Raw genomic sequence first — 25317 nt, 5'->3', positions numbered from 1 at the left:
GAAGCTATGACTATTAAGGAGTGCTTTAAATGTATGGTGTGAATGTGACTTAAACTCCCATCATCCCTGACCTTTGCCGATGCTGGCTAGGGCTGATGGGAATTGGAGTCCAACAACCTCTGGAAGGCCACAGGCTCCCCATCCTTACTTTAAAAGGTGATTTAGGAAAACAAATACAGTAACAGAAAATAGATCTATCAATGGCTATTTTTTTGTATTATCATTTGCATTCCATAGAATTCGAACTGTAGTACAATAAACTACAATATAAGAAATAACAGAAGCAATAAAAAGACAATTAAAAATCGATATCAATATTTAATGCAGACGTGCTGTGGACCAGGTCCATTAACCACCGTTTGGGAACTCCTGCTATATGGAACTTCCAGGTTCAAAGGCAGTACGCCTCCATGGTTATACCAGTTGTTCTGGAGCAACAGCAGGAGAAGACTATTGCCTTCATGCCCTGCTTGTGAGTTTCCCAAAAAGCAGCTGATTAGTTGTTGCGAGTCCTGATGCATTAAGGCTCTTCTTATGTGCTTAACGTTTGGGGAACATTCCATCAGACCACAGGGTTCCAAAAGAATCTCTTGTCATCTAAGTATTGCTACACCTATTTTGCACCTTAAATTATACTGAAATCTCTTAATCTGAGATATTGCTGTTCAGAGGTATTTATTTATTTTATTTATTTATTTAATTACATTTCTAGACCGCCCTATAGCAGAAAGCTCTCAGGGCGGTGTACAACAAATAAAATCACAATTAAAATATGAGCAAGTGTGGAAAATATATATATATATAGTACAATTATAAAACATTAATAAAATTGCCATTGAGATTTATAAATTAAGATCATATTAAATTTAGAATGTTAAATTTAAAATATTTAAAAATTTACAAAATTTAAAAAGCCTGGGCGAAAAGGTAAGTTTTTACCTGGCGCCGAAAAGATAACAGAGAAGGCGCCAGGCGTATCTCGTCTGGGAGGGCATTCCATAGTTCGGGGGCCACCACCGAGAAGGCCCTAGATCTAGTTGTTGATCTCCGGGCCTCTTTATGGGTTGGGACCCGGAGAAGGGCCTTCGACGTCGAGCGTAGTGAACGGGTAGGTACATAGCGAGAGAGGCGCTCCATCAGGTATTGCGGTCCGATGCCATTTAGGGCTTTATAGGTAAGAACCAACACTTTGAATCTGGCCCGGAAACATATCGGTAGCCAGTGCAGCTGCGCCAGGACAGGTGTTATATGGTCAAATTTCTTTGTCCCAGTGAGAACTCTGGCCGCAGCATTTTGCACTAGCTGAAGTTTCCGAACTGTCTTCATAGGTAGCCCCACGTAGAGTGCATTACAGTAGTCCAATCTAGAGGTTACCATAGCATGGATAACTGAGGCAAGATGCTCCTTGCTCAGATAGGGTCGTAGTTGGGCTACCAGCCGGAGCTGGTAGAATGCATTCCGTGCCACCGAGGCTACCTGAGCCTCAAGTGACAGGAGCGGATCTAATAAGACCCCCAAACTACGTACCTGTTCCTTTAGGGGGAGTGTAACCCCATCTAGGACAGGTCGAACGTCAACCATCTGGGCAGAGGGTCCACCCACCAACAGCATCTCAGTCTTGTTAGGATTGAGTTTCAGTTTATTAGCTCTCATCCAGCCCATTATCGCGGCCAGGCAGCGGTCTAGTACATCAACAGCCTCACCTGACGAAGATGAAAAGGAGTAGTAGAGCTGCGTATCATCAGCATATTGCTGGAAACGCACTCCAAAACTCCTGATGACCTCACCCAGCGGCTTCATATAGATATTAAAAAGCATGGGGGACAGAACTGAACCCTGCGGGACCCCATATTGGAGTACCCAGGGACTCGAGTAATGTTCCCCCAGCATCACCTTCTGGAGACGATTCCCGAGATAGGAGCAGAGCCACCGCCAAGCAGTGCCTCCCACTCCTAAATCCGTAAGTCGCTCCAGAAGGATACCATGGTCGATGGTATCAAACGCCGCTGAGAGATCAAGGAGAACCAACAGAGTTACACTCCCTCTGTCTTTCTCCCGACAGAGGTCATCATACAGGGCGACCAAGGCCGTTTCTGTACCAAACCCAGGCCGAAAGCCCGATTGAAATGGGTCTAGATAATCAGTTTCATCCAAGAGAGCCTGGAGTTGGCGAGCGACCACACGCTCTAGAACCTTGCCCAGGAGGTATACTTCAGAATGCACACAGAAACTCCAAGTATACTTTTTAATTTATTAAATACTAATGAGACCAGTTCCCAGTAGGAGATTGCATAAAATTTGAACTAGTCACTTACATATTATTATTAGGAAATGTGAATGTAATACATAGAGAAAATGTTAAGTAAATATGTTGGTAGTTAGATTAGGACCAATATGGTGCAGGTGGATAAAGTGTTACATTTCAGTATGTTAAGTTGCCTGTTTAGCCAGGAAACTCTCTGGGTGGTCTTGGCAAGCAAGTCACTGTGTCTCTCTGTATAATCTGTCTCATAGCATAATGAGAAAAAAATGGGTTAAGAATTGTAAAGCATGGTTTTTCTTTTTTGTAAATACTTTTACTGATTACTAGCATGCTTCCTATAGCTCCTTGACATTTCCCCCCCTTCAGGATCATGTGGTTTACTTCCTGTCTCTTTAAAATAAAGCACAGAAGAGATGTTTTGGGACAGATATGGTAGAGCTGGTCATTCCCACTGCAGCCTACATGTTTAAGAACCAAGGCTAAAATAGTGTTTCTAGATGAGATGTTCATAATTTGAAAACTGAGCACATTGCAGAGCTCACGTGGCTGGAAAGCTTTCGACTGTATGGGCTCTATGTGTGATCCTGGTGAGATAAAGGATGGCAGTGGCAGTGATGGGTGGGACCAGAGGTAAAAGTGGGTGGAGTGAGTGTGAATTTTACTTTTGTATAGTAAGTTAGTTTCTGTACACACACTGCCCTCTATATTTTCCATCCAGGCAAGAAAGACGCGTTATCGGAGTGTGAGGACTCATTCCAGCCAGACTGCACCAGGGAGGTACAGAGCATGGCCAGTGAGGGATGTGGCCTAGAGAGAGGAGTGTGGTTGGGGAGGGATGTGTGGCCTGAGGAGAGTCCTGAGAGCCATATAGGGAGGCTTTGAGAGCCACATTTGGACCCCGGGCCTAAGGTTGCCTATTCCTAGGGTTGCCATATTGCCCGGTTAGCTGGGTTTTATCCGCATTATAGCCCTGCTATGCGGCGCCCGCTCCGCCCATTAGGTGACCCAGATTTTGCAGGCAGGCGCCGAGCTGCAGAGACTGCCTAGGAGAAAAGAAGAGAGGTGCGTGGGGAGGACAAGGTGGGCAGTGCTTAATCCATACCCTGGGCTTCAAGGGTGGGATGGGCTTTCAGGACTCCTGACTTGGGGAAAGGAACAACAGCAGCAGGTCCCAAAAGAAGCGCACACTGAGCACTGTGGAGGAGCGTAGAGCTCATCGTTATGCGGGAGGTCAGGGCCAGAAGGTGATGGGCAAAAGCAGCAGGGGAAGATCCTTGGCTTGGACTTGCCCTTCTCAAGAGTGGCCTGTCTCGGATCCACTCTGCCTTGCCCCAGGAGGGAGGTGAGAAAGTCTGTTTGCATTTGCCCTTTCAGTGCCTTCTCGCGTAAAGCCACTTTGGCCGTGCACGGCACAGGCACGATATGGAAGATAACTTTGGGAGCACAGAACTTTGGTAGCACACACACCTCTGTCCTCCAACACCTCACCATCACTACCCAGCATCTGCCCCCTAAGGCAGATCCCTCACCCAGTCTAATAAGGGTAGGAACAATCCTGTCTGTAACTCGGAATCTACTTTTAACTTCTATCATATCTTCTTCTCTCTCTCTCTCTCTCTCTCTCTCTCTCTCTCTCTGTGTCGTTATTCTCCTTTCTTACCCTCCTCCGTCTTTTCTCTTCCTTAAAAAGAAAAACTAAACAAGAAAAGGAAGTGCCAATAGTGTGACACTTAGGTCAAGGGTCACATCCACACTGTACATTTGACATTTAAAGCACATGGCTGGGAACTGTCATGTGTTAAGGGTGAGGGGTAAACTATAGTTTGCATGATCCTTTAGGGGAAGGAAGCCATGTGCTTTAAATGTATGGCATAGATGTGACCAAGGAGTGATCTATTTGGGGTTCACACCAGGGATTCTGCTTCATTTACTTATAGTAAAATTCAGTTTTCCACCTCATTTCTAGAACTCAATGTGGCACACAAGTGAATGAAACCAATGAAAATATGTAACATCAGGTTTGCCTAATGGAAACCAATGTTATTTGCATCTCTTCAGCAATTATGGGATATTTTGGGGTCAAATAAATGGTTACTTGTAATGGACACAATCCAGCACACATTCATTGATGCCTGAATGGCAATGGAATCAAAGGGATTTAAGATCCTGTCTGCATATTTTGTTGTAGTCAGTATGTCTTACACTTACTGCAGCTGATTTAACAACTAGTCCAAAAGAACATTAGATGGATTTATGTATTTCATTTTAAGTTCTTAAACACCCCTTCATCAAGACAGATCTCAGGATGGTGTACAATAATAACAACAATGATAAAATAACTGTAAAAGCAACACATAACCCATTATAAGACAACAGAAACAAAAAAGCAACAGCTTAAAACAAAAATGTATATCATAGACAAATATAAACCCTTTAAATGCTTGGGCAGACAATTTTGTAATCCTCACAGAGTATACTTTCATGATAATCCACGCTCCTTTTTGTATTTCTAATCGTGCTTTTTAGGTGGGGGAAATCTGTGTAATAAGTTTGTCATATCTATAGTATTGTTAGTTTTAAACCTTGGAATAATTATTATTATTATTATGAGGAGGAGGAGGAGGAATCAGTTATTTATATAGTACCTTCTATGTACAGAGCACATAACAAATTTGAAATAGATTCTTAGCAATCTGGAGCCATGTATTTTGAATTTGATTGGGAGACTTCGCCTAAATATTCTAGTCCTTTATAAATTGTTATTTCACTCTCTTCCCCCATCCCCAGCATTTGAGCAGTAAACATTTGGCTGCTTTATAACATATGGCTTCCTCTAAGTATATATCAACTGCTATATTTAAGTATTTGCCTTGGGATAGAGCTCTATTCTTCTAACATGAACTTCCAATGAAAATAAATAACCCTGCAATGAGCAGTGTAAATTATATGCAAACACACAATGTAATAATAAACAGGAAACAGCAGCATCTGTGTCTGTGGTAGAGTCTCGGAGGGCTATCTGCATTCAGCTGTACTAGCAGCTGTGTATATATTGTTTTGTAACCATCTCAGACAGATTCCTACAAGAGGATGACTCCTGTGCAGAACTGAGTTTCCATTTGGATTGGTTTTACTTTTGCTGAATACTGATTGTGATAAATTACAAAGCTACCCTATATGTAGGGATAGGGGAGAAATTTGATTCAGTTTGCTGAATCTATCAAAGTCCCACTTTCTGAAACAATATGAGACGCAAACCACAGCCATCCTTTGAAATTCACACTTAAGCAAATTTTGTGATGCAATTCTACAACCAAGCAGTGTTTACAGCAATGCATATATTAGGAGAAAGTGTGCATAAAAATGAATACATTAGTGAAAAAACTTGCCAAAAAAGCATTGTATTATAAGAAATGTCCTGTAAAATGTGTACTTTATTCAAAACTGCTTACAAAAATGTGCTTATTAGGATAAATATGCACTAAAATGCTGAAGAATTTGCATGATTTAAAAAAAAAATTACTGCAGAAATGTGGATAACTGAATTTAAGATTGTAAAAGTGAGAAACTGAGAGAACTGAAACTGACAGATCCTTCTGTCCCATGTATACAGTATGTGGCATACATCCTCCATAAACATTCTCCTTACAAGGTTCACATTATGATATCTAGCTAGCTAGATATTTATTTGCATCAGCCACTGGACTTTGCAATTTAACTATACAATACAAACATTTATAAACAACTAAGCAGGGATAATTGGCAAACTGAATTAAAACACCAGCCATTGCAGTTTGTGTACAACATATAAACATAAGAACACTACTAAGCAAAGAAAATTGCCTAGTCAGAATTTACAATTTATTTAAAACTCAGGGCATTCTTGTGGTCCTTATTTTATTGGCAGTGGCTAAGAATTTTGCCGTTTTTACTGTCACCAGTTTGTCTTGATCTGCAAGGAGAAAAGTTCCATAATAATCAGCTGGACACTGAGACAGTAATAATGGAGTAATTAACTCTTTACATGAATCCCTGTAAAACTGTACGTGAACCATGGTTTTGGTACTATCGCCTCCACATATCCGATTTTGTAGTGGGATTCTTTTATAACAACTCTCAAGCGCTGCTGAAGGAAGCACGTTCAGTTGTGCCCTCAGGGAGGGCCACAGCAGTCTACCCGTGGATTCTGTTCTTCATTCTGAAAGAAGACTAGCAACAACTTGACTTCCCTTCCCTTCAGGGCATCTGACATCAGCCTTTAAAATGCTGAGGAATTATCATTTTGCCCATTAATGCACAAGTTTAGCTGATGTGCCCTTTGAAACTGGAGGAAGTTGGAAAGGTCTTGCTTGCATTGACTTATCAAAGGGAGTTTTATCTAGTTTCATCTCATCTTGTTTTCTGGAAGGTAAAATGGACACAGTTAACCCAGATGTTAGCAAGATGTTATGGAAGATCATATATATAAGTTTGCCCTTCATCACACTATTCATTTCTAATGTAGTCAAGAATGAAAATTTCCTATTGAATATTGTTGGTACATTATCATTAATGTCAGGACTTTTTGTAAGATCCACAATATGTTTTCAGTGTGTGGTGGGCTGGTGTGACTTTGCAGGTTGGGGAAGGCTGTTCTAATTGGCAGCATCTCTTCTCGTAAACTTCTTTGAAGTAAGGCTCTTTTAAATTCACCCTCACTATATCAACAAAATACTTAGGACTGGCCTTGCAGATTTAAGATATAACAGTTTTGTGGATAGGAGAGAATGCAAGGGAGTGGGAAATAACTAATACATCTTGATATTCCTATATTCTGATGTCACACTACTTACAAATTCTATTCTTCACCTTTGATATTAGGCAGGCACCTTCACTGTATTGTTTTCTATGCCTGCTAAAACCTTTTTTGTTCCATCAAACCTATCCAGGCATGTAATTTTAGTGTGTAATTTGACACATGATTTTAGTAAGTATAAGTATTTTTAAATTACTGATTTTATTTTTTTATGTAGCTTGTTTTTAATGTTAGCTTTTTATTGGTATTTTAATGAATATTTTAGTTTGTCTATTGCAAACTGGTTAGAGGTCTTTGTTCTAGTATGTGGTGTATACATTTTGTTAATAGAAAAGTGCAGGAGGGGAGACTGCTATTGTGGTCAGATCCTGCTTGCTTGCTTCCCATAGGCATCTGGTTAGCCACTGTGAGAACAGGATGCTGGACTCTTTTTATATTCTTTGTTGTTGGTATGTGCCTTCAAGTCGATTATGTCTTATGGTGACCCTATGAATCTGCGACCTCCAATAGCATCTGTCATGAACCACCCTGCTCAGATCTTGTAAGTTCAGGTCTGTGGCTTCCCTTATGGAATCAATCCATCTTTTGTTTGGCCTTCCTCTTTTTCTACTCCCTTCTGTTTTTCCCAGCGTTATTGTCTTTTCTAGTGAATCATGTCTTCTCATGATGTGTCCAAAGTATGATAACTTCAGTTTCATCATTTTAGCTTCTAGTGATAGTTCTGGTTTAATTTGTTCTAACACCCAATTATTTGTCTTTTTCACAGTGCATGGTATGTGCAAAGCTCTCTTCCAACACCATATTTCAGATGAGTTGATTTTTCTCTTATCCACTTTTTTCACTGTCCAACTTTCACATTCATACATAGAGATCGGGAATACCATGGTCTGAATGATCCTGGCTTTAGTGTTCAATGATACATCTTTGCATTTGAGGACCTTTTCTAGTTCTCTCATAGCTGCCCCTTCCCAGTCCTAGTCATTTTCTGTTTTCTTGACTATTGTCTCCATTTAGGTTAATGACTGTGCCAAGGTATTCCTTGACAAGTTCAATGTCCTCATTGTCAACTTTAAAGTTACATAAATCTTCTGTTGTCATTACTTGAGTCTTCTTGATGTTCAGCTGTAGTCCTGCTTTTGTGCTTTCCTCTTTAACTTTCAGCAACATTTGTTTCAAATCATCACTGGTTTCTGCTAGTAGTATGGTATTGTCGGCATATCTTAAATTATTAATATTTCTCCCTCCAATTTTCACACCTCCATCTTGGTCCAATCCTGCTTTCCGTATATGTTCTGCATACAGATTAAACAAATAGGGTGATAATATACAGCCCTGTCTCACACCCTTTCCGATGGGGAACCAATCGGTTTCTCCATATTCTGTCCTTACAGTAGCCTCTTGTGCAGAATATAGGTTGTGCATCAGAACAATCAGATGCTTTGGCACCCCTATTTCTTTTAAAGCACTCCATAGTTTTTCATGATCTACACAGAATCTTTATATTCTTAAAGAACCAATTAGATAAGATTATTTGCTGATTCCTCCTCCCACCACCTGTAGCCCCCTAAAAAGCTGCTTTGGAGAGCTGGGGGACTTGCTTCTGGAACAGTTTGGGAGGTGGTGCTGGGGTCTTCAGGGGGGATAGGGGAATCAGTGGAAAAATGCTTCCCTCCCTTTTTGCCTCCCTACCTTCCTCCCGCAGGAGCCTTGACTAGATCTTAATCCTTTCCATTTGTGGAAGGGCAACTCTGGATCTAACCCCTATTCTATCCTTATAAAACATAAAGCCCCCCTAAAATGTTATAGTTAAAGATCTAATTAGCACCCAGCTAATTTAAGAGGTGAAAAGTCAGCAGCAAGAAATTAGAATGTATATTTAAAAGGCTGACAGTTGTAGTAAAAGTACACTTGTTAAGATATACTGATCATCCCTATTTGGGCGCTTCATTTTCTTGCATGTAATGAACCACATGAGCGGGACCCGGAGTCTGCTAACAGTCCTGCCCCTTCCAACACATCACTTTTGGTCAATTTACAGCCCACCAAAATTTGAAGGTGGAGGTCTAAAGTGGGAACCTTCTCTAGTCGTAGAGACTTCTCGTGTTTTAGAACCCTGTAAGAGTTTACAAACTTAGTAAAAAAAAACTATGGAGAAAATGGAAAGCAAAACTTACTAAGGATTAATACAGTATGTGCCTCTGTTTCCATGGGAGATATCTGTGTGTGTCTCTGGCTTTGCCCTACTGGAATGTGGCCCCCAACAGCTTTCCAGTAGGGCAATGTGGGCCTTGGCCTGAAAAGGGTTCTGCACGCCCGCTATGAAGTGTAAGACTACTGCTTGCAACTTGGTTGAAATTAGCTTGTGCTTGATTGCTCCCAATATTCTAGCACCAGAACACTCAGTTTCAACCTATTTTAGGGTTTCCTTGTTTTTCCTGACTTAACTGTTCATTCCAGTATTTGAAGAATATTTCTGGTTATACATGTGGGTATGCATATTACAAACGTATCTGTATTTTTTTTCACTTAGGTATGTGTCTTGTGCGTTGGGATGCCCTTATGAAGGAAATATTGAACCAGCAAAAGTTGCAGAAGTAAGACCATTAAAATAAAAATAAAAAACAAACAGAGCCCAGAAATCTATGTCTCCACAGCTCCCCACTTCCCTGAGTACTTGGAAACACAAGGGATAGCCACTACACAATCTGTTTCCTTGTGAAGAGAGAGCACTGATGACTTAAGAGCATGTTTGTAATACCTATTTAGAAATAATGCACATTGAGCATGGAACAGGCAAGTACCTTGACTGACAGTTCTAATCTGTAAAGTAGCATCAGTTTCTTACATCAAAGTGAAAAGCACACTCATGGTGCCCCTCCTCATCTTTAAACTCCACCTGCTGCATATTCAGCCCTCTGCACTTCCTCCACTGGCTGCCTTGCAATTCTAAATTGTCTCTCTCCTTCTCTAACCCATGCATATGGAGTATGTCATCATGAACAAAACCTTTTGTCGTCATCAGAAGCTATTGACTAACCACCATCTTTAGCCTATCATCTGATTGAGGAAACAGTCAAGTTATACAATAGATGATAATGTCATTCCTAATACCAGCTGCATACACCATGAGACACGTATACATAACCCAAGACTTCCAATTAAAGCTAATAGAATTTACATTGCCTTTTTTTAATAGATCCATATTAGGGCAATGCCTTTATTAGGGCAACCAAAATACTGCAAAATAATGCACAATGAAGTGGGGAGGGGGGCTTGGCTGATGGTAACACCATGAGTCTGCACCAAGTCAGAGTGCCGAGGAGGAGGTGGCAGGCATTCAGTTCTGTAGCCATAATTACAGCTGTTTTTTTGTATTTCCAGAAATGGGGAAATCAGTAATTGTTAGCTGCTTCTTCCATACCTTCATGGCACCTAAAAGAGCCGCATATGAATGCCTGCTACCTCCTGTCATATTCCATTTTAAGAATCTGACCAGCTTCAGACTCATGGTATTACCCTAGCTTTGTTGAATATCTAGCTTGATGGAAAAACGTCCTCTATATTTTTCTGTATCTGAGAAGCAATAGATGTTCTGCAGAAGCAACAAAAATATGCTTAGAAAGTTGGAGAGGCATTCAGATAACTTATTCATATAATTTGTGATGTCCAATGAAGTCTAAAATAGAGATGACATAAGGTAGATGGTGACCTGCTGATCAGTTTCTGGTGAACCACTTCATGGTGGCTGGAATTCTTGCCAAGAAAGCTGGACTTACAAATAAACCTTCATCTGATCCAGAAGGTAGGAACTATGTGCCTAAGAAAAATCACAAATTCAGGATCAAATCAGAAAGATGTGTTTTGCCGTAACCATTAAACAGGGCCTTTGTGCTCTTGTTTAGTAAATAAAAAATCTATGTGTAGAATGTGAGGATTCTGGTACAAAAAAAGGTAGAGTAGGGATGAGGAAGTTGTGGTCCTCCAGATAAAGCCAGTCTACCTCTATAGGATTTTTTTTAAATCATGACTCTTTAAATATTAGGATATTTTATGCTCACAGCTCTCAGTGCTACAACCTGGGTTGTGTGGTAGGGTGTGCATCTCATCTGGGTGGAGCCTACATTATGAATCTCCTGGCGGATCTGTGATTGCAGGCTCTCTGCCACCATGGTTGAGCTTAATTAGATCAATGATATGTGATGCAGTAATATTTGGTCCAAATCAAATCTAAGCATATTTAACGTAACCTTAGATGTGGCATGTTCATCACTTGATAACGTAGCATCAAGTGATGGCTTACATGTATGAAACATCATTAAAGGTTAGAGTTACCTCATCACAGAGCTTTAATCTCACCTGGCATCAGCTTAAATACAATGCATTTCAGTATGTTTCACAGTGCTGTCAAATGATGAACATCAGTATGTAAATCAGCCCTTAAATAGTGGAGGTAAGATAGAATTAAGGTGAGTAATCAGAAGGGGGTGGGAACACAAGCAGCTCCTAGTAACATGGCAAAAATCCAAGAACAATGTTTTCTTTTTCTGTTACTGCAATTGCATTACTAAAGTTTGTTTCCGCTTACCATGGTTTTCTTTCTCAAAAACCTTCCATTTCATTCTGCCTCTTAGCCTAAGTATCTGTTTACTTGGAGTTTACATGATACTTTTCCCAGAGTAGATGCTACTTATGTTCATTAAGAATTGCAATTTTCTGGTTCAGTTGGTTTTTCACTATGGGTGAAAGCTATGGGTGACATATGTTTAGATATACTGATGATGACAGGTTTAGCTATGCCGTTCCCAAATTTCCTATTGCAAAACCATACTGGAGTCTGTTCTCTAAAAGACCTTGACATGATGCTTAGACCAGGTTTCCCCCCTTGTCAGTGAAGTCCCTTTCAGCATTTCAGCAGGAATGCAACTCTTTACTTGCTTTGTTTTTCCATCTAATGTCTTCTTCTGTTAAATTTGTCACATTTTGTCCCCATCATTGATCATTGTAACTGCATTGTTGTTGTTGTTGTTTGCTTTTGGGAGCGCCTTTGGTTTTGAAAAGAGGCATACAAGTTTAATAATAACAACAGCAGCAGCAGCAGCAATAGCAGTAATGAGCCTTGGAATGTTATGAACAATTCCTCTCACACCCCGAGATTCACCAGAAATTCTATATGCCTCACCCTAGCCTACATATCTGAAATTTCCCTGGGTAAGTGATGGAACTGTTATGTCAAACTAAATTAAAAAGCAATAGCCATGGGGTTTGCATCCTCTTTGCAGACTTTTAAACCTTCATTCTGTTCTTTATCATCTGATCTTTAAATTAAACACAAAATAATGGTGGACACCAGGGACTAGTAGCTCTGTTCTCTGTCAGCCTTTATCACACTTGTCCACAGCTGCCGCACTAGGAAAGCTGATGGATTTTATTTTTTTAAACCAGTTCAGTGCTTGCCATTCATCTATAAGCCCTTTCTTGTAGATAGTCTGCACATTGGTACTATGTTGCAGTAGGCTTAAAGCGCAGTAGGAAAATGTGTGGAATATAAAATATGTGGCAAAAGTGTTATATCTTTCAAATTCTGAGTAACAGTTTGTGCTCAGATAAGCAATATATGCTTGTTGATGTTTTTCTTTATGTACCTTCAGTGACTAGAAGGAAGGAGAATAGGTGCATGGAATACATGATTCCATAGAATGCTCCTGTATGCTTAATAATTGTCAAGTGATTAGGAGTTGTATGTCTGTACCAGCCCTCTGTGGTGAATAACTGGCTACTCACTGTAAAACTTGCAAAAAACTGAATGCTGTTTTATCTCCTGTGGGATACTATAGATTTTTAATGGGCTTTTCTTTCTACATTTGCCTTTTTTATGTTTTTCTGCAAGCATATTGCTTTTCAGATTTCTACCCCCACCCAGAAAAAAAAGACAGGATCTAATCCATATGCACTGGAAACTCACTTTGAATCTCTTGGAAGTATTAAACAGGCAATCAGAGTTTAGGAGCATAGGAAGCTGCCTCAGGCTGAGTCAGACCATTGGTTCATGTAGCTCAGCATTGTCTACCCTGACTGGCAGTGGCTCTCCAGGCCAGGTGTTCATTTCACTGTTAATTTGTTTAGGTAACCCCAGGCCAGGTGTTCATTTCACTGTTAATTTATTTAGCCAAATGACTAACCTGGCACTATAAGTTAATGTTCAACAAAAGAACTTACTCTGAAAAGCTTGAAAAATGGAGAAATGATCCAGCCCTGTGCAAAGAGGTCTGCCCTGAAAAAGCTCAGAGGAGAAGACTGTTTTTATGAGATTAGATGTTCTAGAACAGCCTTCCCTAACCTGGTGCCCTCCAGATATTGTTGGACTACACCTATCAGACCCAGCCAGCATGGCCAATGATCAAGGATGAAGACAGTTGTAGTCCAGAACATCTGGAAGGCACCAGGTTGGCAAAGGCTGTTCTAGATATAGTGGGAAAGTACCAGTTGAAAACAGACCACTTCAGGATGGATATGGAGAAAATATGAAAAGTAGATGGCTGAGTTTCTGGTGTTACTCTGTTCTGTTCTGTAGAAATTCTTCATTGGCACATACTAATCCTTAACATGTCATTGCAAATCGCTTTCTCTTTTCACTGTTCTTCTTTGGCTTATGTTTGATTTTCCTATCATGTCCCTGCTTAATCAGGTCTCCAAAAGACTGTACAGCATGGGCTGTTACGAGATATCCCTGGGAGACACCATTGGTGTGGGGACACCGGGCAGTATGAAACGAATGCTGGAGTCTGTTATGATGGAGGTCCCGGTGACAGCTATTGCAGTGCATTGTCATGACACATATGGCCAGGCTTTAGCCAATATCCTTACAGCGATGCAGGTAATTTCCCGTCTCTGGGTTTCATCCAAACAAGCTTTACAGGTACTAGCCTCATTCATTCTCATGTTTATGTAGGTTCTAAAAAGGAAGGGGAAAACAAGCTCAGGTATGTGCAAATCTCCTCAGTTGATGGAACCTTAGAAGAGGTGAGTGGCTTCTCCAGGATTGGTATACAAGTCCCAGAGCAGAATGGGAGTCCCTGAAGCATGTTAGGGAGACACCCTCATAGGAAAGGCCATAGATCAGTGGTAGAGCATATGCTTTCCATGCTTTCAAGTTCAAACTCCAATAAAGTATCTGGTAGCAGCTAATGGGAAACAGCTCTGCCTTGGATCTGGGACAGTTGCTGCTGCCAAGCAAGTTTAGGAACATAGGAAGCTGCCTCAGACTGAGTCAGCATTGTCTACACTGACTGGCAGTGGGTCTCCAGGTTTCAGACAAGGTTCTCCCCTGACCCTACCTGGAGATGCCTGGGATATTTTGAATACAAGTCACATGCTCTACCACTGTACTAGGCTAATGCTCTGACTCCCTGTAAGGCTACTTTAAATGGTCATAAGCCATCAGAGTGCTGCCTCACCCATGTGATCAGCTTCCTTCAAACCCTAGAAAGATATGGATATAGCCATGCCACAATACGTTCCACACAGCTGCTGGTAATGTATGGAACAGGTTGGGAGCCAATCAGATATTCACTAATAGGCAAAAAACCCCTTGCGGTTTAAGAACGTACCCATAGCCAAGAGATATTTCGATCAAACTTTAAAAAGGAGGGAGATTGGGCAGCTATAGTGAATGCACCAGGGGAGCAGGAGACCTGACCTCTCTGAGATATTGCACTGCTCCACAAATTTGTCAAAATGCAAACACCATTTGGGTTGGTCTTTCACAGTCCAATCCACTTCCTGTGTAGCTTGGAAGAATTTGGTAACATGTGCCTCTGAGCATATGGTGAGTGGTGGCAACACCTGCCATCTCCAAAGATGGAGAATTATATTTTTGTATGTTTGTTGGTCTACTTCTTACTTTGTTTCTTTCCTGTATTACTTCTCTTTCTGCAGAGAATCTAACCTAGAAAATTATATTTCTCTCATTATTCTTTCTAGAAATCTGTCAAATTTATTTTCATTAATTTCAAAGCCTTTTTGTTGGTCAGTGTCATATGATGGTGATGATAGCCATTTGTGTTTCAAACTGGAGGTTATGTTCTACTTCTATTTTGGGCGCATTAATAGTTGAATCTTTCACAGTCCAATCCACTTCCTGTGTAAGTTGGAAGAATTTAGTAACATGTGCCTCTGAGCATAGGGTGAGTGCTGAGAGTTGCTAGGAGATGCCCTGCTCCCCTCACAGATCTTCAACCAGAGGGGCTGACTGTTAAACCACTCTGGCCACAGGAGCTCTGTCAGGGGAATAGGAGTCTCCTCTCAGCACCCTTCACAAACTACTCTTCCCAGGATTCTTTGGGGGAAGCCATGACTGTCTGAAGAGAAATAAAGGTTTGGCATGGCTATGGCCCCCTGATTAGCCAAGCCAAGCATCTGTGAGTCTGGATTTTAGAACTCTGACAGTTGGTTCTTACTGAGCATGCCTGGGCTTATCATTGATGTCAACACTGACTGGCATCAGGTCTCCAGGGTTTCAGACAGGAGTCTTTCCCAGCCCTACCTGGAAACATTGGACCTGGGACCTTTTGCATGCAAAGCATGTGCTCTACTACTGAGTTACAGCCTTTCCCCAAAGGTTTCTCAGTGGGTTGTGTCAAATTTGTTCAGAAGCCCCCTTCCAGCCCAACGCTGGAAGGTTGAGGGTGGAGCAGACAGACCCAACTCATCCAGGATCATAGGAACAAGGCTGGGATACACCCACCCAACCCCCTGCGCAGTTTTGCCCTTGCACATTCAGGCTGAATGCCTGAAGATGGCTTATTTGTGTTGTTTTCTGGCAGTATGATTGTAGTTCTGTTAATTGTTGGAAAAACTATAGATGGGAAATGTATGAAACCAGTGTGTATCATGCTAACTATAGTATAATGTTCTAACCCAAAATGTGGCAGTAGGGAATCCAGTCCAGCTATTAGCTGAACGTCTGTGATGTCATGCAATAGTCTCTCATTCTAAATGGCGAGGGAATGAAACTGTCGAAAATACATGTCTTAAACAGCCTAGATTTGGGGATGGGGTGAAGAGAGGTGAGTATGATTGATTCTGAGAGGAAATCCTCAAACAGGCCTCGCAAGCAAAAGGAGCTATGGGTGCAGGAAGGGAGATTGGGGACTAGTAGAAAGCTGAGTGGGCAAAAGGCAAGGGACCAAGACCCCAGAGGCAGGACAGCTATGAGCAGAAGGAAGAGTGCAGATGGTGATTTAAGGACTGGGGGGAGGGGGGGAGAGAGAGACCACAAAAGATCAAGGGACAGAAGAGGGAATGAATGATCCAACCCCGACATAGTTATTATTTGTATTTTTCTAATGTCTTTGAGTTTGTATATTATAGTATTGTTTCATTATAAGATATTACTTCTCTCACTTGTAGTCATAGCCATTTAGGCAAGCTAAATCAGTGGCTGAAAGGAAAACACACAGCTGGTAGCACAGATAGGAAGTTCATATGGGCTATTGGGGCAGGGGAGGAAGAGATTAGGCTAAGTTGTACATCACACTTGAGGATATTTATGAACTAGAAGTCGCAGAGTTCCTTAACCCTTGTTGCCATTGCCTCTGGGCAAGCAGAGCCAACAGGGAGTGGCAGCAGGAAGAAAGGACAAACACCACAATAAATCAGGAAACCTTGAAATCCCAAGGACGATGGGAGCCAGTCCTGCTGATTGGATTTACAGGCCGCAGAACATAATGTCAGTGAATGAATGAGACCTCTGGTCTCTAGAGTGCATAGACAGAAGAACTAACAGTAGACTCCCAGGGACAGGGAATACCGTTTGTTATATGTGTATAATTGCTGCCCTGGGCTCCTTCTGGAAGGAAGGGCTGGATATAAATTTAATAAATTAAAAGAAAAGAACGTTAATAGAGACATATGCATGCCATATTGCCATGACTAGGACTACAAATTAGGCAGGTAGAAATGCAAGAAGTTTAAAGAAAGGGACCAAAAAGTAGCTAAAGGACAGTGGCTAATCCTCCTTTCCCCCTCAAAAGATTGTAAGTTTGGGGCATGTTACACGTTTGTACTGGAAACTAGACAATGTACCCTTCTGAAAAGCTGGAGAAAACAGGCTTCTTTGCTTCCTTCCTTCTTTCCTGCCTTTCCCCCTTCCTTCCTTATGGTGAGATGGTGGACAGGAAAGGGTTCTGACCCTTTCTTCTTCTGCTTCTGTGCTGTGATCTAGAAACAAAATTACATTACAAAATTCATTACAAAATGATGATGATGATGATGATGATGACATACCAGGGCTCAATTAGTTGCATGTATTTGCATGCAGTGTACCCACCTAAGCTGTAAGCTGTGGATAAGGTACATACACAGCCGGGCCTTATATGTCTGTTAAAGTCTTTGAGCCCTGCCTAAGTGAATTTAAATTAACAGTTTTAATTAGCAAGAGAAACAAACTAGCAAGACAATTATATATATATATATAAAAGAGACTGGAAAGACAAATTCTGAATAACTGAAAGCTGAACAAAATCATGTCTCCTGTTATGTAGCCAATAATTGTACTCACTATTTTTTCTGTTCTGGTGGAGATCTACCCTGTCCTTTCCTTGTTCCTCTAGTTCCTGAAAATTCTAATTATTATCTTTCCATCTTTTCTTCCTTAATCTCTCCTGAGAGCGAGTTCCAAATAGGGTGGTCATGTGTCCTATTTTACAGAGGATAGTTCTTTATTTGAAGGACAGTCAGAGAACAGTCCTCTGTTTGAAGAACTGTATGGTCCAAGTTTAGTTTAAAGGTAACAAAGTTGCCCATCAACAGTTAGCACCTGGGCAGCAGATTGAACAGGTGCATACGTCTATAAATAGTTCTACACCTCTTCTGGAATCTCCTTTCTTCTTACCACATTTCTTCTGTGTTTAGACTAACAACTAATAGCCCATAAAGTTTAGAAAACATTTTTGTTAACCCATCTGGCCTTTTTTTGCACTGTGTAAGTGGCCACCTAGTTCCACATCATTTTCTTCCAGCGTCTGTAGAAGGCAAACCTGGACTACAGTTGAATTCCAAGTAGGGATGGGGGAGAAATAGAATTCTGTTCACATTTAAGGACAAACCTCCCCAATTTGCACTTTCCAAAACAATACAAGATCCCAAACAGAAACATCCTTTGACATTTGCACTACTCGTGCAAATAATGTGTTAAAAATGCATATATTAGGGGAAAGTGTGCATAAGATGCATATATTAGTGAAAATAACATACAGAAATGCATTCTATTGGGGAAATTGCTTTGCAAAACTGTGTACGTTAGCAAAAACTGCATACAAAAAAGTGCACTAAAATGCTAGTGAATTTTCATGAGGGCTGTTAAGAAAACACAAAAACATACACTAACTGATGTGAAAATGTGGAGAACTGAACTTAAGTTTGGAAAAATGAGAAGCTAAGAGAAGGGTTAGGTTTTTATTATTCTCGTTGAGATTTTACTGTTTTAATGTATTTGTATGCTTTTTCTGTATGTCGCTCAGAGTGACTGGACAACCGGCCAGATGGGCGACTAACAAATCTAATAAATAAATAAAATAAATAAATAAATAAACCAGTATTGACAGATTTGCCCATCCCTAGTTCCAAGCACTTTGATAAAAGAAGGAACTCCCCTGTCCTACCAGTATTTTAATCAAGCTTGCTTTGCTTGCTTACATTAATGATATCTGTTAGTTGGGTGGGGCAGGACTTATTACCCAAACTGTAGCACTTTCTAGCCCAGACTACCTGGACCATAAATGGTGAGAAAATCCTTCTATCATTCAGTAGTGCCCTGTGCTAGAATCCTTACTTCCAAAATAATATTGGACAAAGTAGCTGAATCTGCATAAGAAATTACCTAGGAAGTTAGGTTTTACATGTGTTGTTTTAGCAAAAGAGTATGTAGTGAAAGATGGTAGACTGCTTAGCCAAAACATTCAAAGGTCAAGATTACAATGCTCAAGCCATTTACCCTGAAGAGGTATTGCTGAAATAAAAAGGATTTCTCCAGAGTAAGCAGTTTGAGGAATGAACTAATTGTTGATGCTATTGAAGGGAATAAATGTTGGGCATTAAGTTGAGATATAGTTTCTTTCTAAATAGTGTGTTTTTTGGTGCAAATGTAAAAAGCATATGAAGGAATATTTCAAAACAATATGATTCTAAGCAGAAGCATGGCTAAGGCTTTGCTTGGTGACTGAAACTTAGCTGAACCCAGAAACTGGGATATTACAATATCAACTATAGAATTGACAGAAGTGACAAAGTCAGCAAGGAGGAGGAGGCAACTTGACTGGCTGTTTGAGTAAACACAGTGTTTTGAGTAAAATTGCATGTGTAGACCGAATATCATGACAAAGGCAATATTTAGCTGAAAAAAAGAGAAAGCCATTATTTATAGGAAACCGTTTGACCTCCAATGGAGAGAGAAAATGCCTGGACCAACAAGATGCATTATTGGTATTCGCTGCTGCTGCCTTGTTGAGTGCTACTACAATAACTCAGCATTATATGTGGCTTTAATTAACTTGCTAGATGCTATACATACAGAATACAAAATTGCATGGCTTCTGCCCAAGTAGGTTTATATGCAGGGCACTTCCAGATGACCTGCTTATTGTGCATTCATCCTGATTCGTTTGCAGGGAGTTTAGACAATGTTGGCTACTTAGTGAACATTCACTCTGATTATTTGTGGGAAGGCTAGATGGCGGTGCGTCAGAGCAAGTGTTATCTCACACTTTTCAGTGCATTTCCATGTCACTTTCCGTACTGCAAAAAATTCAATCTTTTGGGGAAGTTACTAATACCGTTTTTGTACCATCTATCTTATTCAGATTTATCATTTAATACAAACTGCGTTGAATTATGAAATAAAAGTAGATGATTTGATTTTTAAAAATGAACGTTTCTTAGGATTTGATAGCATCTTCTGCATGCAGAAATCAATTTTAGGAGAAACAATTGCATGCAAATGTTGAGATGCTGATTTTTTATTAAAAAAATCTTCATCATTCCAGAATGAATATCTTATATGGCTTGGTCTCCTGAATTATAAAGGAAAATCATTGCCAGATATGTGGTAAACATTATGTGCTTTGATTTTGCAAAATGTTGTACTAGACATTAATATTAAAGCTTGGAAAGGAGCAATAAACATAAATGTTGTTAAGTAGCTGAAATAAATAGGAATTGTAAACATAAAAAGCAAAGTTTCCTGCTGTGAAGATCATACCAACAAAGTAGTGGAAGATTAAGTCTGCAGATCCCAGATTCTATTTCTTTAACATATGTCTTACAGAACCATGCAAACTGAAGACATGATTTCCAGTTTTCCATGTATTTTAACAGGAAAAGAAAGTAGAATAACATGAGAAACAGTGGAGTCCAGATATTTTTGGACATCCATTATTTATATGGCCAATATATCCTTAAGGAAACAAAGCAAAATCTGGAGAAAAGCAGTAAATGTAACAGGACTCATTTTATAAATAGACACAGTGTTTCAATCCAGCAGTTCCCCAAACTTGAGTCCTCTGAAAAACCATATCAATGACACATGGTTCTTAGCCTGATTCTACATATATAAATGAATCATCAAGTTCCTACATTTTATTTTAGTTGTGTGTTTGGGTGTCTGTATATATCCCCCAGCAGGGCTAGCAGCAGCTTTGGAGGGGGTGATTTAGATCAGGAGAATGGCACAGGGGAAAGGGTTAAACACCTCCATCCCCAGCACGGATGCTCTGATCAGATTTGGAGCATCCATCCACCCCCTCCGGCAGCTTTTAAGTATGACTCAAAATATCAGGAGATGGAATCATACATCTCTTGTGGAACATGTAGTTTGGCCCTGCATTACAACACTCAAGGAAACTATCCTAGAATTATTTAATTTGAAATATTATAAAATCCCACACTACCTAGCGTGGATGTTGTGAATAATTTCTCCAAAGACTTTTTAAAATGATGTGTTACTCATTGCTGCTACTACTAGTATTACCATTATTTGGCAGCCTTTAATATGTGAAGCGTTTGTCACATAGGCTGGAAAGCGGGCTCCGGCTGCACCCTGCACTTTATGACAGCCTTGCCAGAGGCTGTCAATGGAAGCAAGAATCAGGATGATCAGCACAGGAAGCTGGATTTAAACATGGAAGGAGGAGGTGGAGGAAGTAAATGAAGTTTCCCATCAAGCAGCTGATCAGACACAACAATTATTTTTTAAATAAAGCTCTTCATATGTAGCCAAGTTCCTGCATGTGCACCCAACTGGATTCAGGCCCTTGTCTGTGATCAAGTTGTCAAAGCTCAGTAAAGCTTACTGGGTTGTTTTCCCTGTCAGACATCTGGGAGAAGGCAGGCCCAGATTCCTTCCTGTCTGATGCCCCCCTTATCAATCCCTTGGCAATTCTGCACAGTGTTCTACAAGCGGCTGTTCAGCAGAGGGGTCTATTCTGTAGAGTGCTGCGATGCCTCCCCCCCAATCAATGCCTTCGCTGAGGCATTGATCCAGGGAGGGAAAGGCATCACAGCACCCTACAGAATTGATCCCTGTCTCAGTCACCCCTCTCCCAGCTATTTGTTTAATTAGGGGGTTAAAACTCTACTTAAATATTAGCCCCATCTTCAAACTTATTCAGGACCGGATCTGGGGCACTTCAACCAAGGGTTGGTTGGCTTGAGCCTCCCCCCCCCCCAGTTGGAGTCATGAGGTGGGTGTGGCGCACTCTAAACAGAGCCTTAGTGTTTAGAGACTTTTACAACCAGAAGCCGGAACTTCATTGAAGAGAGAGGCTGACACTAGGAGTGGATTTGGACCCATTACTTGATTTGACTCTTTCTCTTGTGGTTTCCTCTGGTCTTTGGTAAATTGATTTCTACTGGAGGTAACTTTTATTTCAGGCTTTCTAATTAAATATATAACTCCTCCACTGTGAATTTATAATTAAATATGTAACGCCTCCACTGTGAATTTTTCAGCTCCTAATAGCCAGCCATTATCATCTGTCACATATGTCACTGCCTGCTTTCCTTTAGCATAAGGAATCACTTTTGCTTTCTCAGGAGTCTTTTGTTGTTTTTGAAAAGCATTTCACACCTCATCAGTAGTCCGAAGAGGGTTTATATATTTAGGGATCATTTGTAGCTCTCGGCATCATACTAAGGATGTGCTAGGATTCCACCCAATTCGGAGTTGGTACCGAATTTTCCTTTAATTTGCTCATTTGTTATCATTGCCAATTGGATTTTTATGTAGTGATTTTCTATGGCTTTTTTTTGGAACCATATTGGAAAAAAACCAGTGTCTAAAATACTGATATTAATATCAATATTTTCATTGATATTTCCTTAAACTTATTGACATTTTTAAAAATAGTGATATTTACTTTAAATATATTGTTATTAATATTAGTTTTTTTCCGGGGGGAGTGAACGGATTGGTAAAAGCAGCAGCTTGTGGACAAAGAACGAACTTGAATCAATACCAGCCTGTTAGATCAATGGAATGCTTTCAAACTGGCACCAGCTAGCAGATTCCATCTGTAGTAAGCACTACATCAGTCAAGGTGGTCTTATACCTAGTTGGTTGCTTAGATAAGAGGTAAATAACAATTTCCCTCAGCATCCTTCCTACCTCAGGACCATGGCCAAATGTTCCTATGTAAAAATACATATCCTATCAAACTGCCAAGATGAGCCAGGATGGCAATAGTAGTATTAATATAGCACTTTCCCCTGAAGTACTCCACATATCTTATCTTATTGATCCTCATTGATCCTGTAGTGTGTTCCATTAGTGATCTCATTTTAAATGATCCTACAAAGCAGGTCAGTATTGTTATTAGAGGGCTGAAGGGAGGTATGTGCTGAGAGAAAGCAACTTGTCCAAGGGCGCCCTGTTTGTTCAGAGCAGATAAAGAGCTAATTTTGAGCAGATATGGACAGGATCATTATGGACTAGTTACTCCTCTGCAATTCCACTCCAGTGTAGACTTGCTCATCTGCCTCATCCTTCACCACTTGGTGGCCTCCAGATGTTTTGGGTGACAACTACCCTTAATTAGGAATGGGGAACTTGTAGTCCATTAGACTACAACTCCCCTCATCTCTGATCATTGGCTATGCTGGCTGGGACTGATGGGAGCTGGAGTCCAACAACAAAAGGAAGGCCACAGGTCCCTCGCTCCTCCCTTAACCAGTACACTCTGCTAATCTATTGCATGATTTCTGTTTTGAGCCTGTACACAATGACATTATGTATGAGGGGCATATGTGCCCCTGTTTCCCCAAAGGATATCCTCTGACAGAGTGTTAGCTGTGCCAAAGATTTAGAAGGGGAACTTGGGAGTCATCAAAACCAAGCGTGTATTGGCAAAATTCCCAACTTATAAAAAGCCTGTGAAAGGTTCTCATCCATTCTGTTCCTTCACAAACCTTGAGAGAAGGAGGTTCCACATCTTCTCTGAACTGAGCATTTTGCTCTATTAGTCAATCTTCACCATAACTATGAAGTTTTATTATCTGATAGCCCATCTCAAACACAGCTTAAAACAGTGGCTTTGATATTAGTGCTGTTATGTTATGCTGAATGGCTGTTTCTGGTTTTCTTCATGAGAATTGGGAATGTTTTGCATACATTCCATTGTTTTTGTTTAGCCCAGCAGTGTCCACTGTGGGCCACACTCTGAATACCACTACTCAATAAAAACATCCCCATTTTTAAAGCCTTATTTCTCACATACTATGCATTCTAATCTCCCCCACTCCCCAGCCTTTAAAAACAGCAACAAAACACTACTGGGCTGTTTGCCTCTGAATTCTCTTCAGTTTGCCATAGTGATGACCATCTGAGGCTTATTCAGATCAAGTTTAATTGCAGCTTGTGATGTTCCTGATTTGTAATGTAAATATGGTAAGTGCTGGTATAATATAAGACATATGGTAAGTGGAGTGAGTGAGGAGGGGGAGTACATGGGCTGTAGAGTGCTGGATGATTGGCTGAGCGTTTGAATGGCTGGGAGTATAAATGGAAGGATGACAGTTGGATGTGGGGGATGTGGTAGATGTTGGTTGGTGTTGGTGTTTGGAGGTGGATGTTGGTGAAGAATATAAGTTGGCTGTTGAGAAAGTGAATTAGGAATTCTGAGACTTATTAAGAAGTAAAGTACATAAGAGAACATATATGAAACCATACGCTTGTCAACAAAGTCTTAAATAATCTTGTTATTTCTAATGATTAATAAATGTTTCTTGGTTTACTAAAAGCCTGATTCTTCAGCTGGGATACACAATCCAGGGGGGATGGCAGAGTAACCAAGGCTGAACAGTAATTGTATCAAATGGTGGCAGCGGCGGAGGAAAAGAGAGCTGTAAGCTTCAGAGGCAAGAGGCTGCGGGGGGGGGGTTTGGGAATTACCTATACCTATAGACACAAGGTATCGAGATAGCCAGGCAGAGACTAAGGCACAGTCTAAAGGTTATAAGGGATACAGAGTGTTGGTAGCAGGGGGATCTTTTGAGATCTGTGCTAGTGCGGTGAAAGGTAAAAATGAACCTGACGTTCCTGACTGGGGGTGGCCAGAGGTAGGCTACACATCATAAGGTGGGCCTGACAGTGGTAAGACATCACTAGTGGTCACAGGCGGGGAAGGATGTCACACAGATCAGTTGCATAAAAACGTTTAGTAGGATCCAAGTCATACAAGATAAGTTGTTAAGCCTTAATTTTATGTGTGCATTATCATGTTTTCTACTTATGCTTTGGCTCTGCTGGCCTCCTCAAATCCCCCCTTTTGCTTAATGTTGACCACAGTAATACATAAGCAAAGTGGGAATTAGGCTCCACAGGAAAGTAGATAATATAACAAGTGGATGCCTCCCCTCCTCCATGATTCCCCTCACTCTGATATTTAACATAACTGAATTTTATCTTTCACTATTATTTTCCTAGTGCCTTTGTGAATGTGTACGTGTCCAATAAATATGTAGTTTTTATTCATGTGCTACATAGACTAGATATCTTTTTTCTAGGTAGAGCTCCAGTAAAGGATGGACAAAACTGTCAATTTTAGTTTCTCTCATTTCTCATTTTTCCAGTTTTAAGCTTAGTTTTCCCACATCACTTTGTGATTTTTTAAAAAAGAAGTCCTTATGAAAATTCACCAGCATTTTAGTGCGAATTTCTCCCAATATACACAACTTTATATGCAATTTCCCCAAAACGTACACTTGAAAA

The 25317-nt window shown here is 40.6% G+C and overlaps 1 protein-coding gene across 5 annotated transcripts in view; it reads left to right on the top strand.

The window, feature by feature from the left end:
• Nucleotides 1-25317, top strand: part of HMGCLL1 (3-hydroxy-3-methylglutaryl-CoA lyase like 1) — a 99222-nt gene that overhangs the window by 39378 nt on the left and 34527 nt on the right. For all 5 annotated transcript variants that reach the window (XM_061622990.1, XM_061622987.1, XM_061622991.1 and 2 more), the window contains exons 6-7: nucleotides 9589-9652; nucleotides 13744-13932. In XM_061622990.1, coding sequence (XP_061478974.1) covers nucleotides 9589-9652; nucleotides 13744-13932 — 253 coding nt within the window. The remainder of the gene's footprint in view (nucleotides 1-9588; nucleotides 9653-13743; nucleotides 13933-25317) is intronic.

Source organism: Rhineura floridana, chromosome 4 (assembly GCF_030035675.1).
Source record: "Rhineura floridana isolate rRhiFlo1 chromosome 4, rRhiFlo1.hap2, whole genome shotgun sequence".
NCBI lineage: Eukaryota > Metazoa > Chordata > Lepidosauria > Squamata > Rhineuridae > Rhineura > Rhineura floridana.
The sequence above is the reverse complement of the archived record's forward strand: the minus strand, read 5'-3'. Positions and strand labels throughout refer to the sequence as shown.